The 21915-nt window shown below is 38.7% G+C and overlaps 1 protein-coding gene across 5 annotated transcripts in view; it reads left to right on the forward strand.

Annotated features, from left to right (window-relative positions):
- Nucleotides 1-21915, forward strand: part of NBAS (NBAS subunit of NRZ tethering complex) — a 322841-nt gene that overhangs the window by 123307 nt on the left and 177619 nt on the right. For all 5 annotated transcript variants that reach the window (XR_010405385.1, XM_054509604.2, XM_045884116.3 and 2 more), the window contains 5 exons: nt 2417-2602; nt 4071-4244; nt 12088-12221; nt 17328-17390; nt 19678-19800. Coding sequence is in view for 4 of the 5 variants with exons in the window: in XM_054509604.2 (XP_054365579.2) it covers nt 2417-2602; nt 4071-4244; nt 12088-12221; nt 17328-17390; nt 19678-19800 (680 nt within the window). In the remaining variant the exon portion in view is untranslated. The remainder of the gene's footprint in view (nt 1-2416; nt 2603-4070; nt 4245-12087; nt 12222-17327; nt 17391-19677; nt 19801-21915) is intronic.

Below are 21915 nucleotides of genomic sequence, written 5' to 3' on the forward strand. Positions count from 1 at the left end.
TATATTCTGCGCCCCCCCCCCCCCCCGCCTTGTATTTACTGGCACTGTTCTTTCCAACTGAAAATGCATTTCTTCTCTTCTCATTTCATCTGTACTGGTCAGTCCCTGGGGCTTTAAAGGGCTTTGAGAGTGGTCCTTTAATATTGCTCCGTGTCCTTCCTCCCCTTGAGGCACTGCCCCTCCCCCTTCTCTGCTCCTCCCAGCCTACCACCTCCTCATTCCCGGAAGATGATTTTGCTTTGTATTTCACTGGGGAACTTGAGAACTCAGTTCCATTAGTCCTTACTCTTTCCGGCTTTTCCCAGAGGAAGAGATCTCTTCTCTTGCATCCAGGCTACTGCTTTCCTTCCCTGTGCTCTGGATTCCACACCCCGGCCTGCTCAGGTCTGTTCTGTGGCTCTGGGCTCTCTCCCCAGTGTCTTCCATCCCTCCTTCTCTACTTTGTTCCTTTTTTTTTGGACCTGAAGTCCCAACCACTCCTGTTTTATAAATAAAACAACAACAAAGATTAAGGGTCCTAATCTCCCTGGCTTTGGTTGCATTTGTCTTCCCTCTGTCACAGCTCCAAAATAGTCCCCTGTGCTCTTTGTTGTCACTTTCTCGACGATTCTTTCCTCCTCATTTGTCTGGAGTCTGGCCACCCCTACTACTGTAGGGAAACGGCTTCTTCACATCACACCCTTCCTGTGTTATTTTACACATCGTTCTTGGACACCACTGCTTCCTCTCTCCCTCAGTCTCCTCTGTGTGGCTTCTGAGGTGTCTTTGTGCTTTCCCCCTTGTCTTTGTCTCAGCCATTTGTTTTCGTCTCTGGTGGCTCACGTCCTTTGGCTTGTCCCTTAAATTTTGCTGTCCCTCGGGTGCTGTTCTTGTCATTAGTCGAGAGTCTTCTAATACTAGAAAGTGCAGTTCTCTTCACTGGCCTGTTTTGTCTTCAGTTCCTTTCCAGTTCATCATTCGGTGAATACTGACTACGTATTCTTTCTCAAGTGTGTGAATCGACTTAGGACATGCCCCAGTTGGAAGTCCTCTGGTAGTATTTGCATTTCAGGAAAAACTGTAACTTCCTTAGCTCAGCGAACAGTGTTCTCCATTCTGCGGCCCCTCCCCGCTGCTCTAGCCGTGTTTCTCATCGCTTCGCTTCAGACCATCTTCTCTGTCTTAGGGGACTAACTGTACTCACAACACGTCACGCATCTCTGCCTTCCATGCTGTTCTCCTGCCCTCCTTCCTTTATGACCTGCCAATATCCATGGATTCTTTTTTTTTTAAGATTTTATTTATTTATTAGAGTAGAACGAGAGAGAGAGACAGAGCATGAGGGGGGTGAGGGGCAGAGGGAGAGGGAGAGGCTGACTCTCTGCTGAGCAGGGAGCCCGATGCGGGGCTCGATCCCAGGACCCCGAGATCATGACCTGAGCTGAAGGCAAACATTTAACAGACTGAGCCACCCAGGCGCCCCTATCCATGGATTCTTGAAAGTGCATTTCAAGTCTTCCTCCCTTGGGGAGACTTTGTGACGGTTTGGGCCACGTGCCCTTCTTTGAGGTCCCCTCACTGTACTTCAGTCTCTGCTGTACCAAGTCAGTTTCCCTACGAGGTGGAGAGATCATTGAAAGAAGAGACCTCTTCTTATTCAATTTTATGTTCCTAACACTTAGAATGATGCTTAGTTCATAGGCGGTCCTCAGTAAATAACTGGTAGTCTGGTAGTCTAGGAATAAGGGAGGAAGTGAGGAGTACGAGGTGTTGTGAGTGAAGGACACGTTAGATGATTTTGCCATCAGTCAGAGGTACGTCCTTTCATAAACCCGATCAAGGGACAGGGAGTCAGATTGCTGTGTCCTGAGCATGTCTAGGAAAATCAGTCCTCATTTTGGTCTAAGTGAAGTGTAAATGTTTGGATTGAGACAGAGAAAGTGTCTCTCAGAGTTCATCATGCAGCGAGTATTTACTGAATGCCTTTTATATGGGAGGTGCTGCGGAAGGATAGGTACTGAACAGGGATATAAACACAAAAATTTTTGTTTCTGGAGCAGAGTGATATAGTGAAAATAGGATTAATTTGGCATTATCACTAACTAGCTTTCTTGCCCCACCTCACCCCCCGCTTGTTAATGTTTTGAGAATTAAGTTGACAGATATATGTAAAACTGCTCTTAAACTGTCATGCTGTATGAATTTAAGATGGTTGTCTTTCTTTTATTATCTTCAGTATTTCTTGCTGATTCTTTCGAAACAGTTTGCTGATATATTTGATGAAGAACTCTGTTTTTATATTAAATAAATGCATGTTGCTGATAATATGATTTTATATAAGGTGATTAGCAGAATTAGATTCTGTACTGGAGGCTTTTATTTGAGAAGATGTGGGAGACACAGAAAATTCAGATTTACTGTCGCTTTTCCATTTCAGGTCGACTGCGCGTTGTCACTCATTCGACTTGGAATGGAGCGGAACATTCCCGGTTTGCTGGCTCTTTGTGATAATTTGGTTACTCTGGAAGCTTTGGTTTATGAAGCCGGGTGTGATTTAACCCTAACCTTGAAAGAACTCCAGCAGATGAAAGACATTGAAAAACTAAGACTACTGATGAATAGTGTAGGTTTTATTTTAATTTTCTTCTTAAGCATTCCCTATGTACTTTGATTAATGTGGGTCTCAAAGCCAAAGACAAAATATCCTCCAAACCTGAGCACTTAGTAAATAAAATAAAAAAATCTTAAAAAATCCAATTTTTGAATACATTACTGAAAGCATCCCCAAATTATTTTGGCTGTTTTTGTACCTTGCTTGCCCTTTATTCATACTCCCCTGTATATAACTTTTTTTTCTTTTAGCTAGGCATATTTCTAAACGAGCTGGCCATTCTAATAATCATGTTTCTAGTCCTTCACTAATGTGAAAATTCCCAATTACTTACATATTTCACTTATACAGAAGTACTGGAGTTCAGAGGGCTAGGTGCTTGTGTGAAGAAAACATCTTGGCTTAGGGGTTCGTGACTTCAGGAGAATTTGCCCAGCACTTTTAGATTCTCCCTGGGTCACCCTGGCGAGAAAGTGCACTCGCTCATGCTAGGATCTGGTTTCTACTGAGCCCGCTGAACAGAGAGACACCTCTGAGACAGGAATGATGGGGCTGCAGGGTCCCAGCTGTCAAGGATGCCCCGGGTAGTCTTTTGCTCTTGGGCAGCCTGGTTCCAGTGGGCTGGCTGAGGGGAGGAGTCATGGCTGCCTGATGTGCTCTCTTTCCTCCCGGACTCTTTCTCTCTTTTTCCTGTACTTTTTCATCTTCCCTCCTTTTCTTTCTTGTCATCTTTCTCCCTCTGGCCCTCTCTTCCCTTTTGCTTAGTAATTTTTACCCCCTGATAACCTACCCAGTGAAGATCGATTTGTGTTATAGGTAAGACTCCTCTTATGGGATTTAGGTTATCTTCTGGGATAATTAAAAGAAGGTGTTGTGGAATGTCAGGGAGAATGAGTAAAATCATGTGTGTCATTTGGAGTTTTGTGAAGGTGGATGTAAAGGGACAAAACAGAAAAGGAAAAGGAAGGGAGAGATTCTGGGATTTTATGCAGAAGATGGTCCTCAGGTGGTCTCCTTCTAGAGCTTTTCAGTGCTCCTGTCTCTGTCTCTCTGCTTTTTTTCTGTTTTACTCTTCCGTCCATGGTCGGTCTCCACACACACACACACACACACACACACACACACACACACACACACACATTTTTGGGGTAGAAGCTCTCTTTGCTCTGGAAGATCTCACGTTGATGTCGTAGTAGCAGCGTGTTGGTCTTCCAGAGTGGGGCTCACGCTGTGAGGGACCGAGAGTGACCGTGGTCCTGCAGAGATGGGCCACACTGCTGTTAGCTGTACTAGCCCCGGGCAGAAGGTGATTCTCCTGCCACTTCTCAGCCTGTCTAGGAGAGGTGAACTGGAGTGTCTGTTTTAGAAAGTGTTGGGCTTCTACTGTTTAACATTAGTCTGATTTTATGTGAGTTTTAGAACTTGTTGTCTGGTATAATCAGGTATTTAATATGTTTGTTTTGGTTAATTGTATTTTCAGTGTTCTGAGGACAAATATGTGACAAGTGCCTACCAGTGGATGGTTCCCTTTCTTCATCGTTGTGAGAAACAGTCTCCTGGTGTGGCTAATGAGCTATTAAAGGAATATTTAGTAACGTTAGCTAAAGGGGACTTAAAATTTCCCCTGAAGATCTTTCAGCATTCCAAACCAGATGTAAGTAGAAACTCTAACTTCTTAAGAGCCTCTGCACTTTTTCCTCTGCAATAGATTTGTCAATTTATTATAATAGGCTTTCTAAGTAATTTCCCTTTAAACAGAAAAGGAAATGGTTGTCATGTTATTCTTTTCTTTTATTATTTTATTATTTAAATTTTATTTAAAATCAATCAACATATAGTGTATTATTAGTTTTAGAGATAGAGTTTAGTGATTCATCGTTTGCATATACACCCAGTTCTCATTACATCACGTGGCCTTCCTTAATGCCCATCACCAGTCACCCCATCCCCCCTACCACATCACCTCCAGCAAACCTCAGTTTGTTTCCTAGAGTTCAGTGTCTTTTATGGTTTGCCTCCCTCTCAGTTTGATCTTACTTTTTTTTTTTCCTTCCCTTCCCCTGTGTTCATCTGTTTTGTTTCTTAAATTCCACATATGAGTGAAATCATAGGTTGTCATGTTATTCTTTAAACATGTTTCAATTCGGTCAAACAGTTTTTTTAGAAGTTCATATTTATTTTGATTTATTTATTCCAAAGTTTGTTGACTTTCTGTTTCTACTGATTATATGTATTGATATATACCAAGACCAAAAATACTAATAGTTGATAGATAACTGAATTCTTACTATAGACAGGTACTGTACAAGTGTTAACTCATTTAATCCTTATAACAACCCATGAGGTGGGTCTTTATATTAGTTATTGGAGGGAAAAAAAATTGTGATATAGAGTGGTTAGGCAGTTGCCCAGGGTCACACAGTAAGGAGTGGGATGTGGGTTCATACACAGGTCTTCTAATTTCACAGCTGCATTCTTCATCATTAAGCTTTACCCTAACACCAATAGAAGAAGAAAAGATTCTTGCTCTTCAGGACTTTCAAAATATTTATGAAAATCTTTAGGATTTCATAAGGAAATCTATAATTATTCTTAATAATTTTTGTATTTGCTTAAGAGTACTATATAGTTCACTCTCAACACAGCCTTTAAGGGCGCTGGCCCTCCACCCCCTATTCGGGCAAAAATCCATGTATAATTTTTTACTCCCCCCAAACTTAACAATCAGTAGCCTGCTGTCGACCTTACCAGTAACATAAACAGTTGATTATTTTTAGAAAAAAGTAAGCTAGAGAAAGGAAAATGTTACTAAAATCCTACAGAAGACAAAATATATTTACAGTACTGTGCTGTATTTATAAAGAAGCCATTGGCTTGTAAGTGGACCCACGCAATTCAAGGGTCAACTGTATTTAGAGCACTGTACTTCTACAAAATTCAAATGGTTGTTCAGATTCATTGGCAGTAAGTCACTTTATTAAGTGCAGCATACTTTTGTGACACAAATAACCTCTTAATTTAGCCATAAATCAAATACGCTCTTTCAAGAGACAGTGGTTCCCTTCCTATTGGAGGAGGGTTCAAGCAGGAAGCAGGGTGACACAGTCAGTGTAAGGCCCTGACTTTGTAGTCAGATTCAAAGCCTTGGATTGGGTTTCAAGCAGAAGCCTCTTCCAATCCTAAGTTCTAATTGAGTTACTTCCTTGAGCTGGCCTGTGTAGCAGTCTGAAGTCCTCAGAGGTATATGGCCACAGACCATATAATGAGGATAAAGAAAGGAAGTATTGCTTAGTTAACCTTACACATATTTTGGTTTCTGAAAGGGCTGCTTGTCAAACATGTATCTGTTCTTTGGCTATTTAAAATTTTCCATCTTGTCGTAGGCAGTTCCCACTTAGCATTCCGATTTTGAATTTGGGATGGTTTGCTGTGAGCCGAGGGTGGGTTGCTTATGACAGCAGAATACTATGTGAGCAGCAGGATGGATTGAATATGAATGTTTTATGAGGAAGAAAGAAATGACTTTAAATTCCTTCCAGTAATCTTGTTTGTGATACTTCTCTTCCTTACAGAGTCTTGTAAATCCTTTGTATGTCGTCAGCTTTTTGTTGTTTTTACTTGGCAATTTAGCATGTGCCTTTTGAATAAAACATATTGCCATTTGCTTTTGTTGAAATATGTAAACATCAAAGCAGAAAACAGTGGTGTTGCTGGGCTCTTCCTTTCCAATCTATCCTCTTTATCTCTATCAATATTATCTTTCCCCAACGGAAATTTGATCATGTCATGATCTATGGGAAACCAGTGTCTACAAGGTAAACATTGGGCTCTCTAGAGTGGCCTAGAAGGTTCTTTGTGGTCTGTTTCCAGTCTGTCTCTTCAGCCTCTTTTCCCTCTGAGTGAATGTGCTAGTCCACTCACACTGAACTGCTCCTCCTGTCTTCATGTTGTCCAGCCTTTTATGCCTCTTTATGCTTTTGTAGACTATTTCCTTTGTTTGGGATGGTCAGTTTCCCTTTCCTTCCCTTTACAGACACCTGCCTGTCCTTCAAGATCCTGCTGTGTTAGATTCCCTCTGCTAGGAGACCTGTGACCTATCTGTGCTATGATAGGTCTTGTCCTTGCCTTTGTAATAACCCATATCACACTGTGTCATAATTAATGTTCATGTGTTTCTCTTTCCCTCCCTTTGTTTCCTATGTATGTTCTCTATGTCTCATTCATCTGTGTATCACCTGGGAGTCAGTGCCTTGCAGAGAGCAAGTGCTCAGTAAATTTAGTCAGGGCAAATGATGGGTGAATGATTGAAACTGGGTTTCATTATGATGCTGTAGACCACTTGATTACATTTGTTTGCTTTATTAGGATTGTGCTTGGAGCACTGTTTTTATTTTATTTTACTTTTTACTCTTTACAAAAAGAATGTACCTTGAGGGCGCCTGGGTGGCTCAGTTGGTTAAGCGACTGCCTTCGGCTCAGGTCATGATCCTGGAGTCCCTGGATCGAGTCCCACATCGGGCTCCCTGCTCAGCAGGGAGTCTGCTTCTCCCTCTGACCCTCCCCCCTCTCATGTACTCGCTCGCTCTCATTCTCTCTCTCTCAAATAAATAAATAAATAAATAAAATCTTTAAAAAAAAAAAAAAGTACCTTGAGATCTGCCATGAGTCATGCACAGAGTGTTTATAGTAATATAACAGGAGCAATGATTTCCATGTCAGACAGCTTAGGCTAAATTATGCTGCATTAACAAGTGATCACTAAATCTCAGTAGTTTAGAACAGCATACATTCATTTCCCACAAGCATCATATAGGCTATAGTCAGGCTTCTGCTGTGTTCTATGTCTTGTTCATTCCAGGACTTGGCTAAAGGAGCAGGCCCCCTTTTAAAGCTGTGGCACAGGAGAAAGGGTAAAGTAGAACCACACAGTGGCTCTTCAAGCTTACCTCAAAATGCCTCAAGTTACATCCTCTCTCTCACATTTCACAGGCCAGAGGAAGTCTAGCCCCGCCTGTTGTTAATGAGGCAAGGAAGCATAATCCTGTCTTGGGAAGAAGGGAGTGAATACTTGGAAACAATAATACAGACACATATTTGTCCTTTTTAACGGTAGCATATGCTTCAAACTCTTCCTCTCCTTTACGACATCCTGATTTTAAGCACTCATCTGTGATTTTAAGCTGTTGCTCTTTATTTGCATGGCCCTTTGGAAAGTGGAACTTACGAAGGAACTTGGGCAAGTCTGGATGGAGGTGATTTGGGAATAAAATATTCTGCCTTCTCATATTGTTCTCGGTCTTCCATACTAGCATTTTTTTTTTTTTTTTGGATGCATCGTGTATGGGAACTATGGACTTAAAAAAAAAAAAAAAAAGTACAGTTTTCTAGGCCCACCCCAGATATAATGGATTAGAATTTGGAGGATATGGACCTGGAATATGCATTTGACAATTTATCCAGTGATTCTGATAGAAAGCCTTTCGATCTGTGTTATAAACAATTCCCACTGTTGGTTTGCTGTTTCTCCAGTTCTCGTAGTGGTGAAGGTCACTTTCATCTGATCAGGAATGGAACCCTGTCAAGTTTCAAAAGGACTCTCCTGCTCCCAGTTCTCCCATGTTCCTTTAGTGCAGTACTCCAGGGCTCTGAGTTTGGAAGCTTTGGGTGCTGACCTAGGTCCATATGCCGGCAATGGCGTGGATGGGAAAGTCTACTTAACAGTTTAAGCTCTTGCCTGCAATTTCCTGCTTGTCTACTTTGGGCCCACACTCCTTAGGGAATTGAAAGGTGCCTCTAGAACTGTGCTGTTTAGTATGATAGCCTCCATTTCACTTGGACTTTTGTTCCTTTGTGATTTACTTTTGTAGAAATTCAGATATATTGGTGTAATTAGCCCTTTTTTTTGTGGTATGTATTGTGTATATTTCTCCCAGTTGGTAGGCTGTCTTTTGACTTTGTTTATGGTGATTTGTGTCAGGCAGAATTTTTATCTTTTTATATGTAGTCACATTGAGCAATCTTTTATTGCCTCTGTATTTAGAGTCATGGTGAGAAAGCCTTTTCCTACTCCAAGGTTAAAGAAGAATTCACTCATTTTCTTTCAGTACTTGTATGCTTTTATTTTTATGTTTAGATCAGTAATCTACTTGGAGCTCATTCTTTTGTATGGTGAGATGCCAGATGGCTACTTAGTTGTCCCAGCACCATATATTAAAAGTTTTGTCTTTTCTTGAGTGATTTGAGATGCCACCTTTGTCATCTACCAAATTTCCATTTGTTGGTTAGTCTAATTCTAGAGTTTTTATATTGTTACTGGTTTGTTCATACACTAGGAGCACACTATTTTATTTTATTTTATTTTTTAGATTTTATTTATTTATTTATTAGAGAGAGAAAGCAAGCAAGCAGGGGGAGAACTGGAGGGGGAGGGAGAGGGACAAGCAGACTCTGTGCTGAGTGCAGAGCCCCATGTGGGGCTTGATCTCAGGACCCTGAAATCATGACCTGAGCTGAAATCAGGAGTTGGATGCTTAACCGACTGAGCCACCCAGGTGCCCCTAGGAGCACACTGTTTTAATTACAGAGATTTTATAACGGGTTTTTAAAGTCTGGTAAGGGTAGTATTCCTCTGTAGTTTTTTTCCCTAGGTTTTTTTGTTTTTGTTTTTTAAAAGATATTCTTATATGTTTCTTTCTCCATCTGAACTTTCATAACAACTTGGCTAATTCCATAAAATAACTTGTTGGTATATTTACTGTTATTATATTAAATTTATAAATTGGTGAGACCAGTATCTTTATAATGTTCAGTCATCCTATTCAAGAAGAGGGTGTATCATTGTGTTTGTTCATGTCTTTTTTTACTGTCTTCCAGGAGTGTTTGAAAGTGTTCCTCATGTAGGTCATGCACATTTCTTGTTAAATTTATTCCTAAGCATTTAATTTTCTGTTTCTATTTTAAATCGAGTTCTCCCTACTTTTACCCCTCTGTTTGTTGTTTCTGTATATGAAAGCTGTTCATTTTGTATGTTATTTTTGCATTCTGCCACTTCACTAATTTTTTGTATTGCTTCATTCTCCGGGGTTTTCCAGGTATCATATCTTACCATCTGTTCTTTAGCTACTTATCTGTAGTGCATAATTTTAAGACCATTTTTAAGAACCAAATTATAACTTTCTTATATTTCACCTTGCGATGCAGTATGGAAAATAATCAGCTGCCCATGGTGGGGAAGACTTACTGACTTCCTAGAAAGTTTTAGAGGGGCTCTCTTCTATCAGCTTGAGGTGGGGCAAATGATGGTTTAATAGTTACCACTGAGGTATTAGGACAGGAATGATAGAAATAAGAGAGGACGTGTGTCTTAACACTTTATGAAGTTAGGCATCTTGTAGGGAGTTGAACAGAACAAGAATAGAATGTGTCTTAAAAATTTAAGCGTTACGATTCACGTGCATAATAGATTGTATTAAGAAAGGTATGCTAAATGGCACAGGAAGAGAACAAAAAGAAGCCATAGGAATACAGAGAGGAAAAAGGATTTATGTTTAAGAGTTGTATGAGAATGTGTTCATTGGACCAGCATTTATGGAGCTTTTGGAAGAGACTAGAAATCTGGGAAAGCCCAACTGAAGTCAGAGTCAAGTAGAGAGAAAGCAGGATTATCAGGGAGGGTTTAGATGGGGCAAGGCTAAGTTTTTGAGAAGAAGGTCCATGTAGGAGTAGAATAAGATGGGGAGACAAAAGAGCAGTAACATGTTTACATAAAGGCAAGTGATTTAATTTGTGTGAACTAAAATTTGCATAGTGGTTCAGAGGACAGGAAGGGTGAGTTGGCACCAGGCCATGAAGGAACTTGAGTGGAAGGCAAAAAACTTATTCTCTACCTTTCCCATTGTAGAAGATTTTAAGCATACGTGATCAGTTGTGGATTCTAGTACATTTAACTTGCAAGTGATACTTGAATGTTGGTGGGAGCGAAAGACAGGAAGCAGGGAAATCAAGGAAACCGTCACGGAATTTGGCTTCTGTTTCATTTGGCTTTCCAATTTATTCCTTTTCACTGAAACTGGTTTCAGTTTTTTTCCTTTTCCTATATGAGCTGTTGATGACTATAGTTTTCCTCCATCTCTCCCATTCTTCCTGTATGTGAAGTTTTCCTGCAGGACCGAGAGAGCCTTAGTGTGGGCTCTGGAGCCGGCTGCCTGCATTAGCCTCCACAGAGCAAGTGATGTGTTCTGTCGGTGCCCCAGCGCCCCCTTACGGAAAACTGAGATGGAGCTAGTATTAACCTTCCCGGATGGTTTGAGGAATTAAGAGTGAATGCATGTGAAGCACATAGAAATAGTACCTGGCACACAATAAGAAATCAGGAAGAGTTAGCGATTTTAATTAATTTTTAATAATAATTACTTTTACTGTGCTCTGTTTCACCAGTCTGTCACTTTGCAACCTTGGATAACTCTGTCAGATGTCGATGTCAAATTAACAGTATATTTTTTTCTTAACACCTTGAAGAAAGGTATATAACTCCTTTAACCCTAGTGCTTCAGGAGACTTCACTTCCCTGTAACTTGAATGTTTCTTCTTCCCATCCATTGATGTGGTTTTTTTACAGAGAAGCTTCTTATCTGTTTTGTGAGTTTCTACTAAAATGTTGAAAACCACTGATCTTTATTATGGAAATTACTTTAAACTTATTTTGTCATTGAATAGGGCTCTAAGAATATCGTTTCAACTTTCCATTTTGGTGTCTTTGGCAATAATGGAAGCATTCTTCATGTATTAATTTAATCTTCATAACAGTGATATTAGGAAGATGTTAATATCCAGTAAGATGAGAAGTAGAGATGAGAAAAACAAGGCACAAATACAGTATTTTTATATCCCAGAAAATAAGAAAGAGAGTCTGGTTTGTGATGGGAAGTGTGTATCCTGTAGAGACAGTGACCCATAGTAGTCGGCTTTCTGCATCGGCGTGTGTTCCGTGATTTGAATATTACTGCATAGCCATGTGATTTCTTTCGAATAGAATGTCAGTACTGTTTAGTTACATGACTAATATATAATGCATACTGAAAAATAGTAGGTTTAAACATCTCTGAATATTAGTTAAGGAATTTTATATATTTTTGTAATTGAAACACATAAAATTTGGCTTTTGGGTTAGAAATGCTTTTAATGAATTGCCTTTTTAATTCACTGTGTTTCTTCTATCTACTTTATCCTGAATGGGTCATAAATTGAAGAATCTGTTTTTAGCAGATGCAAAGCTTATGGGTACAAATTATCTTTTCTAGCTGATTCTGTAATTAAAATGTGATTTCACTTAGAATTATTAAAGACCCCAAAAGTCTGTAAGCTAAAGAAAAATCAAGATTTGTTTTTGAGGCTGATTAATTGCACTATTTAATATTCTGTTGACAGTTGCACTGGGCTAGGGAAAAACTGAATGTAAATCTACTGACGTTTAGTACAGCATGCTTTATTTTCTCTAGCTGCAGCAAAAAATTATTCCTGATCAGGACCACCTGATGGCAGTAGCTCTGGGGTGCATCTACAACTGTGAACGAAATGACCAGCTATCTCTTTGCTATGACATTTTAGAATGTCTTCCACAAAGAGGATACAGGTAAGAATCCACAGCATGCCAATCTTATTGTTGTCTTTTCATCCTAACAGCTAAAACGAAAATGTTGCCAGAGTGTTCATTAGACAGAATTTTGGGAATATAAAAAATACACAGAGAAGAAAATGGAATCATCTGCAAACCTGTTGCCTAGAGATAAACTTTTGTTTTTCCAGCAGTATATGAACAGTGACTATAATTTTGTCAACCTTGGTAAATAATCCATTAAAAAACAAAAATATCACCACCACCACAACAAAATATACTTTGTTTTTAGTGGATAGACAGTGATGTCTCTGTTTTAAGTTGTGTTTCTAATTAAGCGTTTTTCATATTTATGAGCCCGTGGGATTCTGTGAATTATTTGTTCTTGGCCCTTGCCAAACACAGAATAATAATTGTGTTTAAGTAGTAATGTATGCATATACATAATTTTACTTTATTTTTCCTCCAGTTTTATTGAGATATAATTAACACATAGTACTGTATAAGTTTGAGGTGTTTGTCATAATGACATACATACGTATAAATATATCATGAAACGCCCACAGTTTAGTTAGCATCCATCATCGTGATGAGATCTTTTACTTTCATAAGAATTTTCAAAAGTAACATATAGCAGTGTTTTGGTTGTTTTCAGTTGGTTTCCCAAATTGTTCCTTGACTGGAACATGTTGTGTGTTTTAAGTCATTACAGTGCATCACGTCCCCTGTATTTACTTATCTTAGACTTGGAAGTTTACACCTTTTGACCACCTTTATCCAGTTCCCACGCCTCCCACTCCCACTTCTGGTAACCACAAATCCGATCTTTTTCTATGAGTTTATTGTTGTTGTTGTTTTGGGTTTTTTAGGATTCCACATTAAAGTGAGATTATCATATCATCATACAGTATTTTTCTTTATCTGACTTATTTCACTTAGTATAATGCCCTCGAAGTCTGTCCATGTTGTCATAAATGGCAGGATTTCCTTCCTTTTTTTTTTTTTTTAAAGATTTTATTCATTTATTTGACAGAGAGAGACACAACGAGAGAGGGAACACAAGCAGGGGGAGTGAGAGGGGGAGAAGCAGGCTTCCCGCCGAGCAGGGAGCCCGATGTGGGGCTCGATCCCAGGACCCTGGGACCATGACCTGAGCCGAAGGCAGACGCTTAACGACTGAGCCACCCAGGCGCCCCTTCCTTCTTTTTTTTTTTTTTTTTTTTTTAATGGCTGAATCCTATTCCATTGTGTGTATGTAAATAGCACATTTTTGTAATTCATAAATTTGATGGTCACTTAGGTTGTTTCTAGTCATCTTGGCTACTGTGACTAATGCTGCCCCCTCTCTCTTTTCCTCCTGAGGAAATTTTTATTTTTTTGTGAAATGAATGTAGACATCACCAGTTTTGCACCCCATTGTGAAATAATTGTTTCATACAGTCACTAATGGTACTGCAATCAGGTGAAAGATTGATCGGTAAAGGATATTTGCATGGTACCAAAGTATTACCTCAGCAACTTCATTTATTTTTTTTTTGTCATTTCAAAGGGCAAATCTAGCTTTATAAAGTGGAAGTCTGACTGTCATTACCTTTAATCAAGCTACCAAATGGGCTAGCACAATCAGCATCTGTTATATGCCTCCTGCTGAGATCCCAATATGAAGTAAAGTTGTTCTTTCTTTTTTTTTTTTTTAAAGATTTTATTTATTTATTTGACAGAGAGACAGCGAGAGAGGGAATACAAGCAGGGGGAGCGGGATAGGGAGAAGCAGGCTTCTTGCGGAGCAGGGAGACCGATGCAGGGCTTAATCCCAGGACCCTGGGATCATGACCTGAGCCGAAGGCAGATGCTTAATGACTGAGCCACCCAGGTGCCCCAAGTTGTTCATTGTTAATCTAATCAGTCCTTTGGGCCAAACTTCAGGTTTACAGGGAGTGCAGAGAACAGGAGAACAAGTTAAATAACACCATGAAGGAAACAGTCAAATAAATGCAAAGTGTGAGACACTCTAAGTCAGCTGGTCTTTTCACTTGGAAAAGTCTGTGTGGTGGAGGTGCTGATCTAAAATCAAGCAGTCTGGCTGGCTCAGTCAGGAGAACATGCAACTGTTAATCTCAGGGTTGTGAGTTCGAACCCCCACGTTGGGTGTAGAGATGACTTAAATTAAAAAAAAACATTAAAAAAAAAATAAAATCAAGGAGTCCAAAGAGACATAATTCTCTCCTAATTTTTAACTAAAGTGATGTATGCACATAATGAAAGTGAGGGAATTGAAAACCTTGTAATTGATAAACAGCTGTTTGCTGCCCCACCTTCCCCGTGCTTGAATACCTGTCTCCTCACAGGAAACACTTGCATAGAGCATGTTTTCCTTCAGCTCATGTTGTGACTGCAGTTTTACATGATTATTGACTTCCTTTTGAAGTCTATGATGACGTCTACCATCTCCCATACCTACTTCTACCATTTTTTCAGTGTAGTTAAGGTAATTTTCATCATTATGTTATGTAAATATTGTTTCTACAGAGCTGGGTATGATTATATTTCTTTTGTATGCAACTTTTTGTTTTTCCCAGATTTTTTTTTTTTCCTTTTTTGGAAATTTCCTTTTCCTGTTTTGTTGTTTTATTTGTTTCCATTTATCTCCTTCTCTCTTCTGACGGAAATAGAAAACTCTTTTCTGTGGTCAGACATATCTCAGTCCCTTCCCTTTTTTCCCCATCTTCTCTCCCTCTCTACCTTTTGGAACATCCTTCTTGGAATTATCTTTTCTCTTGCTTTGATGTGGGTTAATTGTCCCATATTCTGCACAACTGCCATCCTGAGACTTTGGTTTGCCTCTCTCTTGTGTTACATATTGCATTCCTGGAATTTCTTTTCTCCTTTGTTCACTTATTCTCTCTCTCTTTTTTTTTTTTTTTAAAGACTTTATTTACTTATTTGACAGAGAGAGACACAGCGAGAGAGGGAACACAAGCAGGGGGAATGGGAGAGGGAGAAGCAGGCTTCCCGTGGAGCAGGGAGCCCGATGTGGGGCTCGATCCCAGGACCCCGGGATCATGACCTGAGCCGAAGGCAGACGCCCAACGACTGAGCCACCCAGGCGCCCCTTATTCTCTCATTTTGATGGAACACAATCTTAATAGCTTCATGTCAAAGATTACATGGAGGCATTTTTATTTTAAGACTGTCCCATGTCAGAAAGACACCAGAATTGCTCCCTTGAACTTGATAGAAACCTTGGCTATGTATGCAGTTCTACGTTTATAATCATCTTTTCCTTGTGAGTTTTGAAGGCATCAGTCTTGTCCTCTCCTCCCAGGATTATCGAGTAGTTCTATAGCATTGTAAATCACTATAGATGGCTTTTCTTCCTTTTTGGATATTGCCGTACCTTCTCTTCATCTCTAATGTTCTGAAATATCATAAGGATGTGTTTTATTGTGACACTAAATTTGTTGTGTTAATTCATTTGGATAGCCTGTTCCAATCTGGAAATTCCTGCCCTTTAGAGCTTTGGGAAATTTTCTTATATTCTTTCCTTGGTAAGTTTCCTTGGTAATTTTATTTGTACTCCCTTCCTTTTTCTTTCTCCATTTTTTTATACTTCTTTATTTACTGCCCTTTTTATTCTTTTTCCCACTTTTTGATCTTCTGTTAAATGATCTGGGAGTTTCTTCAGTTTTATCTTTTCATCCATCTTTTGAATTTTAAAATTTATTTTGATTTTCTTGTTTAAATTCTTTTTTTTTTTTTTTTAAAGATTTCATTTATTTATTTGACAGAGAGAGACATAGTGAGAGAGGGAACATAACCAGGGGGAGTGGGAGAAGGAGAAGCAGGCTTCCCGCAGAGCAGGGAGCCCGATGCAGGGCTCGATCCCAGGACCCTGGGATCATGACCTGAGCCGAAGGCAAACGCTTAACAACTGAGCCACCCAGGTGCCCCCATTTTTAATTTTCTAAGTCCAGACAAAGATTTTATTTGGGCATCTTACTAATAAAACCCTGAGATCTTGCTGGGGTTCAGTTGCATCATTGGCTGGAAGGCACCCGGGAGCGTCAGGTGCATTTGTTCTCCGCTGCAAGCATTCCCTCCATAGTTGGGGCACAGAGCTGTATAGCATGGAAGGGGACTTTTATAGTAGTGTCTCAGCTTTGTGACAGATCCCTGCATTCACTTATACATGTGTTGTGTCATACTACATCTACTCTACCAGCCACATTTTCATTTAGTATATGATCCTTTGCCATGATAATGTTTCTCCTAGTCGCCTGTCCACATGCTTCCTCAGAAGGGGCTTGCTTTTTATCTCCACCACCTTCTAGGGATTATCTAGGTAATGGTTGTGCTTCTTTTTGGTTCCTTAATATTGGAGTGGGTGCAGAGGGAATGATATTATGGAAGAAGTCTTCTGAGTATATAGAATCCTAGTGGAAACTTCCTAGGGGGTGTGGAAGGGATATAGACAGGCCTAGGAGCAAGCCAGTATGCAGGGCCATGCTTCCTTACCTGTTTTGTTTTATTGGTTAAAAGAACAGAACCAGATGGTGATTTTACCCTTTAACTCCTCTTAAAAAAAAAAAAAAAAGACTTAAAATTGATTTATAATGCTTTGTTGCCTTTTTTTTTTTTAAGATTTTATTTATTTATTTGAGAGAGAGAGAATGAGAGACAGAGAGCACGAGAGGGAAGAGGATCAGAGGGAGAAGCAGACCCCCCGCTGAGCAGGGAGCCCGATGTGGGACTTGATCCCGGGACTCCAGGATCATGACCTGAGCTGAAGGCAGTCGCTTAACCAACTGAGCCACCCAGGCGCCCCAATGCTTTGTTTGTTGCCTTTTAGTAGAATTGAACTAAAAGTTCTTCAGGAAATAGTTGTCCATATAACACTAATCAGTAATAGATAATATTCTTCTAGTCCAGTATTTTTTATCTTAAGTTCTTAAGTCATGAAAGATGCTGAAAGCGTTCAGGAAATAAGACCAAAATTTTGCCCAGCAGTGAAATATTGTTGTATATTAACCATAAGGGAAACATCATTTCTTTTTTCACTTGAGTATTGTGTTTTATGTAAAAAGCTACTACTAAAACTTTATTTTTTTTCTCTTAATCTTTTAGTCATAAAACAGAGGTAACAAATGCTCTTCATGACATGGTAGACCAACTGGAACAAATTCTCAGGTGAGAGAAATGTTCGTCTGTTGGCTCTGTGCTAATAGATGAGGTCTGTCCAGAAACATTACTTTTCATATGTCTAATGGTCATTTGCCGTTTGACTTCCTATTTGTTTGACTCTCTTGGGAGTGAATTTTCTTAATACAGATGTCCTGCCAGCTTATGGTAGAGTAATAAGAGCCTGGATTTTGAAGACTGGTGGACCTGTGTTCAAATGTAGGCATTGCCACTGAGAAGCTGTGTGATTGAACCCCGGGTTTTCTTCTTTAAAGTATCTAACCCGTGAGATAATGGAATTAATGTTAGATTAACCATTTAAAGTGCCTCCTCCGCAGTAGGTACACAAGAAATGTTAGTTCCTGCAGAAATTATTGTGTCTGTCAGCAAACAATATTTATTATACTCCTGACTTCCGTTTTTTGGGCATATTACATTTGATTGGAATCTGGATTCAATCAAACTGCAGTAGAGCCTTCAAGTAACTCTATAGTAATATTCTTCACTGTCAAAATGAAGCATTAAACTTTCTATCTTGGAGCCTGAAATTCCCAATTTGCCATTTAGGAAGTCAGATGTTGTATACTAGTATTTATATGTGTATATGAAGATGCTTGAGTAATTTTAAATATCTGTATTAAAAAAAATTTTAGGGATAACAAATTTTTTCCAACACATAATTATAGAATTATAGGTAATGCCATCACTTTATAGTGATGATATGAATAGTAAAGTATAATAATTTGGAGTCTACTAATTAGAAGTTTTATTCATTCAATTTAAGGGACTTGAGTATAAAAATATTTCAAGTTGTATTTAAGGAAACAGTGTTCTTGTGCCAGGTATGTATGGGAGTTGAATGAAGAATTGATTGTTCACTTTTCCTTGGGACCTCTGTTTCCTCTTTTTTTTTTTTTTTTTAAAGATTTTATTTATTTATTTGACAGAGAGATAGAGAGAGAGAACAAGTAGGCAGAGAGAGAGGGAGAAGCAGGCTCCCTGCCGAGCAGGGAGCCCGATGCAGGGCTCGATCCCAGGACTCTGGGATCACGACCTGAGCCGAAGGCAGCCGCTTAACCAACTGAGCCACCCAGGCGCCCCCCTCTGTTTCCTCTTTTTATTACTACCTTGCTGCTTGTTACTTTGTGTCCTGAAAGCTATATGGTTGGGTTTTTTTTCCCCTTGAAAAATTCTTAGTAAATCAAGCTCTTTCTTTCTTTTCAAGCTTTGGTTATTTTAGTTTGGCTGTGTCTCTCCTTTCCCCAGTTTCCCTGAGAAGTTGAACATAGTTTGAGTAAAACTTAGTGGATTAAGTCAATATAGATTCATTCCTTACAATTTGCATGATTACCTTTTTTTCCTCTAATGAAACTGAGAAGAGTGATCTCAAAAAGATATGGTGAAATAAACAGTATATTTCACGGTATGTTCCTGGGTGTAACCATGAGTGGTCCTGATGTCACATTATGCTCTTACTACCTCAAGGAAACAGTTATACTCGGTCAGTTTCTGGATGATACCCATGTCTTTCCCTGTTTAGTTTAAGTTACTGACCTTTTAAAGTAAGAATTTTTATTTCTGTTCCACCTCATAGCTACTAATCGTTGAAAAATGTTTTAGCATACACGATGTCGGGTGACATGACCCATGAAACCTGTCTTCATGACAAGCTACTGAATTCTAGCCAGTCACACTCTATAAACCCAGTAGTAGTTATTTCAAAAATGTGAGATTTGGTGAGGCTAACCATCATATATGTATGATGCTGATGATTAGGGAATGAGATATCTCAAGAAGATTCATATGGGACAAAATTTGTGACATATTCTGTATTTTTATATAATAGATTCTGGAGGGATATTGAGCCTTGTGATGTTTCTCTGGCTCCAACTCTAAAATTCTTTATTGCTTTTCTAACGACCTTGCCTGTAACAGATTACTCAGTAGGATTGTTCAGAGTTAAAGCTGAGTATTGAAATGATAGATTTGGCTTGTTTTACTGATTTGATGCTTTTAGAGTAGAGGAAAATAATAAAAAAATATTTTTAGATAAAGATATGTCATACTTTAAACAAAATGGGTTTTGTAATAAAAGTACAGGAAATAAGATTTGATATATAATTGTTAGCTTTTTTTTTTTTTTGCTGAGAATTAATGCACTATGTAAAATTGGGTCATTCTATATGCTACTTTTTGGTTTTAGTTCTAAACACCTAAGTGCTACTTGTATGTTCAAGACTCTTAGGCTTTTTTTGTTTGGTAGCAAGACTTTAAAAAATTCCTCTCTCACTTTTAGCGTGTCGGAGCTCTTGGAGAAACATGGACTTGAGAAACCAGTTTCGTTTGTTAAGAACACTCAGTCTAGCTCAGAAGAGGCACGCAAGCTGATGGTTAGGTTGACCAGGCACACTGGTCGGAAGTAAGTAATGAACAAAATTAATTGATACTTATATATGATTAAAAATAAAGTACTGTTCTTTTTATTTACTTCATTGAGTTATAATTGACCAACAATAAATTCTATGTTTCAAGTGTAGAATTTGATAAGTTTTGATATATGTAGATACTCATGAAACCATTTTGCAATCGAGGTAATAAATATGTCACCCTTAAAAGCTTCTTGCCTCTTTATGTTCCCCTCCCTTTTGCTTCTCCTCATCACCCCCTTATCCCCTCTCCAGACTACTACTGATCTATATTTCTATTCCTATATATTACTCTCTATTTCCTATAATTTTATGTAAATGGAATCATCCAGTATACACTTTTTGTTTGTTTGGCTTCTCCTACTCAGCATACTTATTTTGTCATTCATCCATTTTGTATCATGGGTCAATAATAATTCCATTTTATTTATCGAGTAGTATTCCACTTTATGGATTTATCACACTTTGTTGACCTATTCACCTGTTTATGGACATTTTGGGTTGTTTTGAGTTTTGGTTTTTATAGATAAAGCTATGGATATTTGTGTACTATAAAATATTCCTGGGATTTTTTTTTTATCGTAGATAGTTATTTTCTTAATTTCATTTTTGGATTGTTCATTCCTAGTGTGTACAAATGTTGATATATTATCTTTGATTTTGGTATATGTTGAGCTTGTGTCTTCCAATCTGTATTAGTTCCAGTAGGGTTTGTTTTTGTTTTTGTTTTTGTGGACATTCCGTAGGATTTTCTGTATACCATACCATGTCATTGCAAATAGAGACAGCTCTACTTCCCAAGCCCTACTAGAGCTAAACATGCACCACCTAGAGGGCTCCGGGAATCCTGAGCCCAGTCAACAGTAGTAAACTGCTTATGGAATGCAACTAGGAGTGGCTCGCTCAAGGACCTCTCCTTCCTAAGAAATTCCCTGGCATTTTGTATCTGCCTCTCCCTATCTGTCTTTTTCAACAGTGTACTATAATTATTAATGTCTGTGCCTTATGTTCCTTTCGAGATCGTAAGCTTCTCCAGGACAAGTGTTATAGTTCCCATACATCTAATATGGGACCATATATATCAATGGCCCTCTCTCAATAATTATTAAATGAATAATTTAAAAGGTTTTGGCAACTCAACTCTTAAGATTTTTTTTACAACTAGAAACAAATGGGTCGATATTTCTGATCATGCTGACTGTATTCTAGAACCTACTCTTCAAGAAAGCCTTGCTGTTACAGCTAGATTACTTCCTGTGTTTTCCTTGAGTTCCTCAAATACTTCTGAAGCCTTTGAAGTTAATCTCTGCTCATGGTGTTCTACTCTGAATATGTAAGAGAATATGGCCTCTTTTTTTCAAACTAGTTAATTTGAAGTAAATCTTAATTTTTTCATATATGCTACCATGGTTTGGCCTTCAGCATCTATGGAATATTCTTATGGATATTCTAAATGGTAGGAGATTTAATTGAATCTGCCAAACCAAGTTTTACCATCATGAGTGCAATACTGTTTCTCCTTGGAAAATATACCTCTGTTCCAAGGCTGTAACTAATACATCATGTTTATATTTAGGGATCTCTCTGTTAATTTGCAATTCTCTAGTATAGTGCCTTCAGGTTCTACTCTTGGTTCCTATTTACTGAATGTATTCTGAAAAGGCCATTGTAAGTAATGTCTTATAATTTATTTTAATTAGAACCTGTACTTAACGGCTAGCCATGTGTGAGAAAACATTAATACCATCTGTCCCAGTGTTGATGGCTTCCAGAAGAACAGCTGGGCTATGAGAATTTGAATTCAGCTAGACAATGCCTAGGTTTGATTTTATCCAGCTGGTGCAAGATGGACACTCACTTCATCAAACATTTTGCAACTTAACTTACCTGCAAGCCAAATCTGAAAGAACCCTCCAGTTCTTTGAAGTTCACCCAAAGAGTTCACATATCAAGGTCTAACTAATGGACACACTTCAGGGATTGTCCTGGAAGACATGAAAATATGTCAGTTTGTTTTTTCTGTTTGTATGCTGAGGAAAAAATGTATTCTCTTATGCTTTATTGCATAAGGATAGAAGTAATTATTCATTTTGTGTAATATAAAATAC

This window comes from Mirounga angustirostris, unplaced genomic scaffold (assembly GCF_029215605.1).
Source record: "Mirounga angustirostris isolate CCGP_5_RB_7025 unplaced genomic scaffold, mMirAng1.0.hap1 SCAF_10, whole genome shotgun sequence".
Taxonomy (NCBI): Eukaryota; Metazoa; Chordata; class Mammalia; order Carnivora; family Phocidae; genus Mirounga; species Mirounga angustirostris.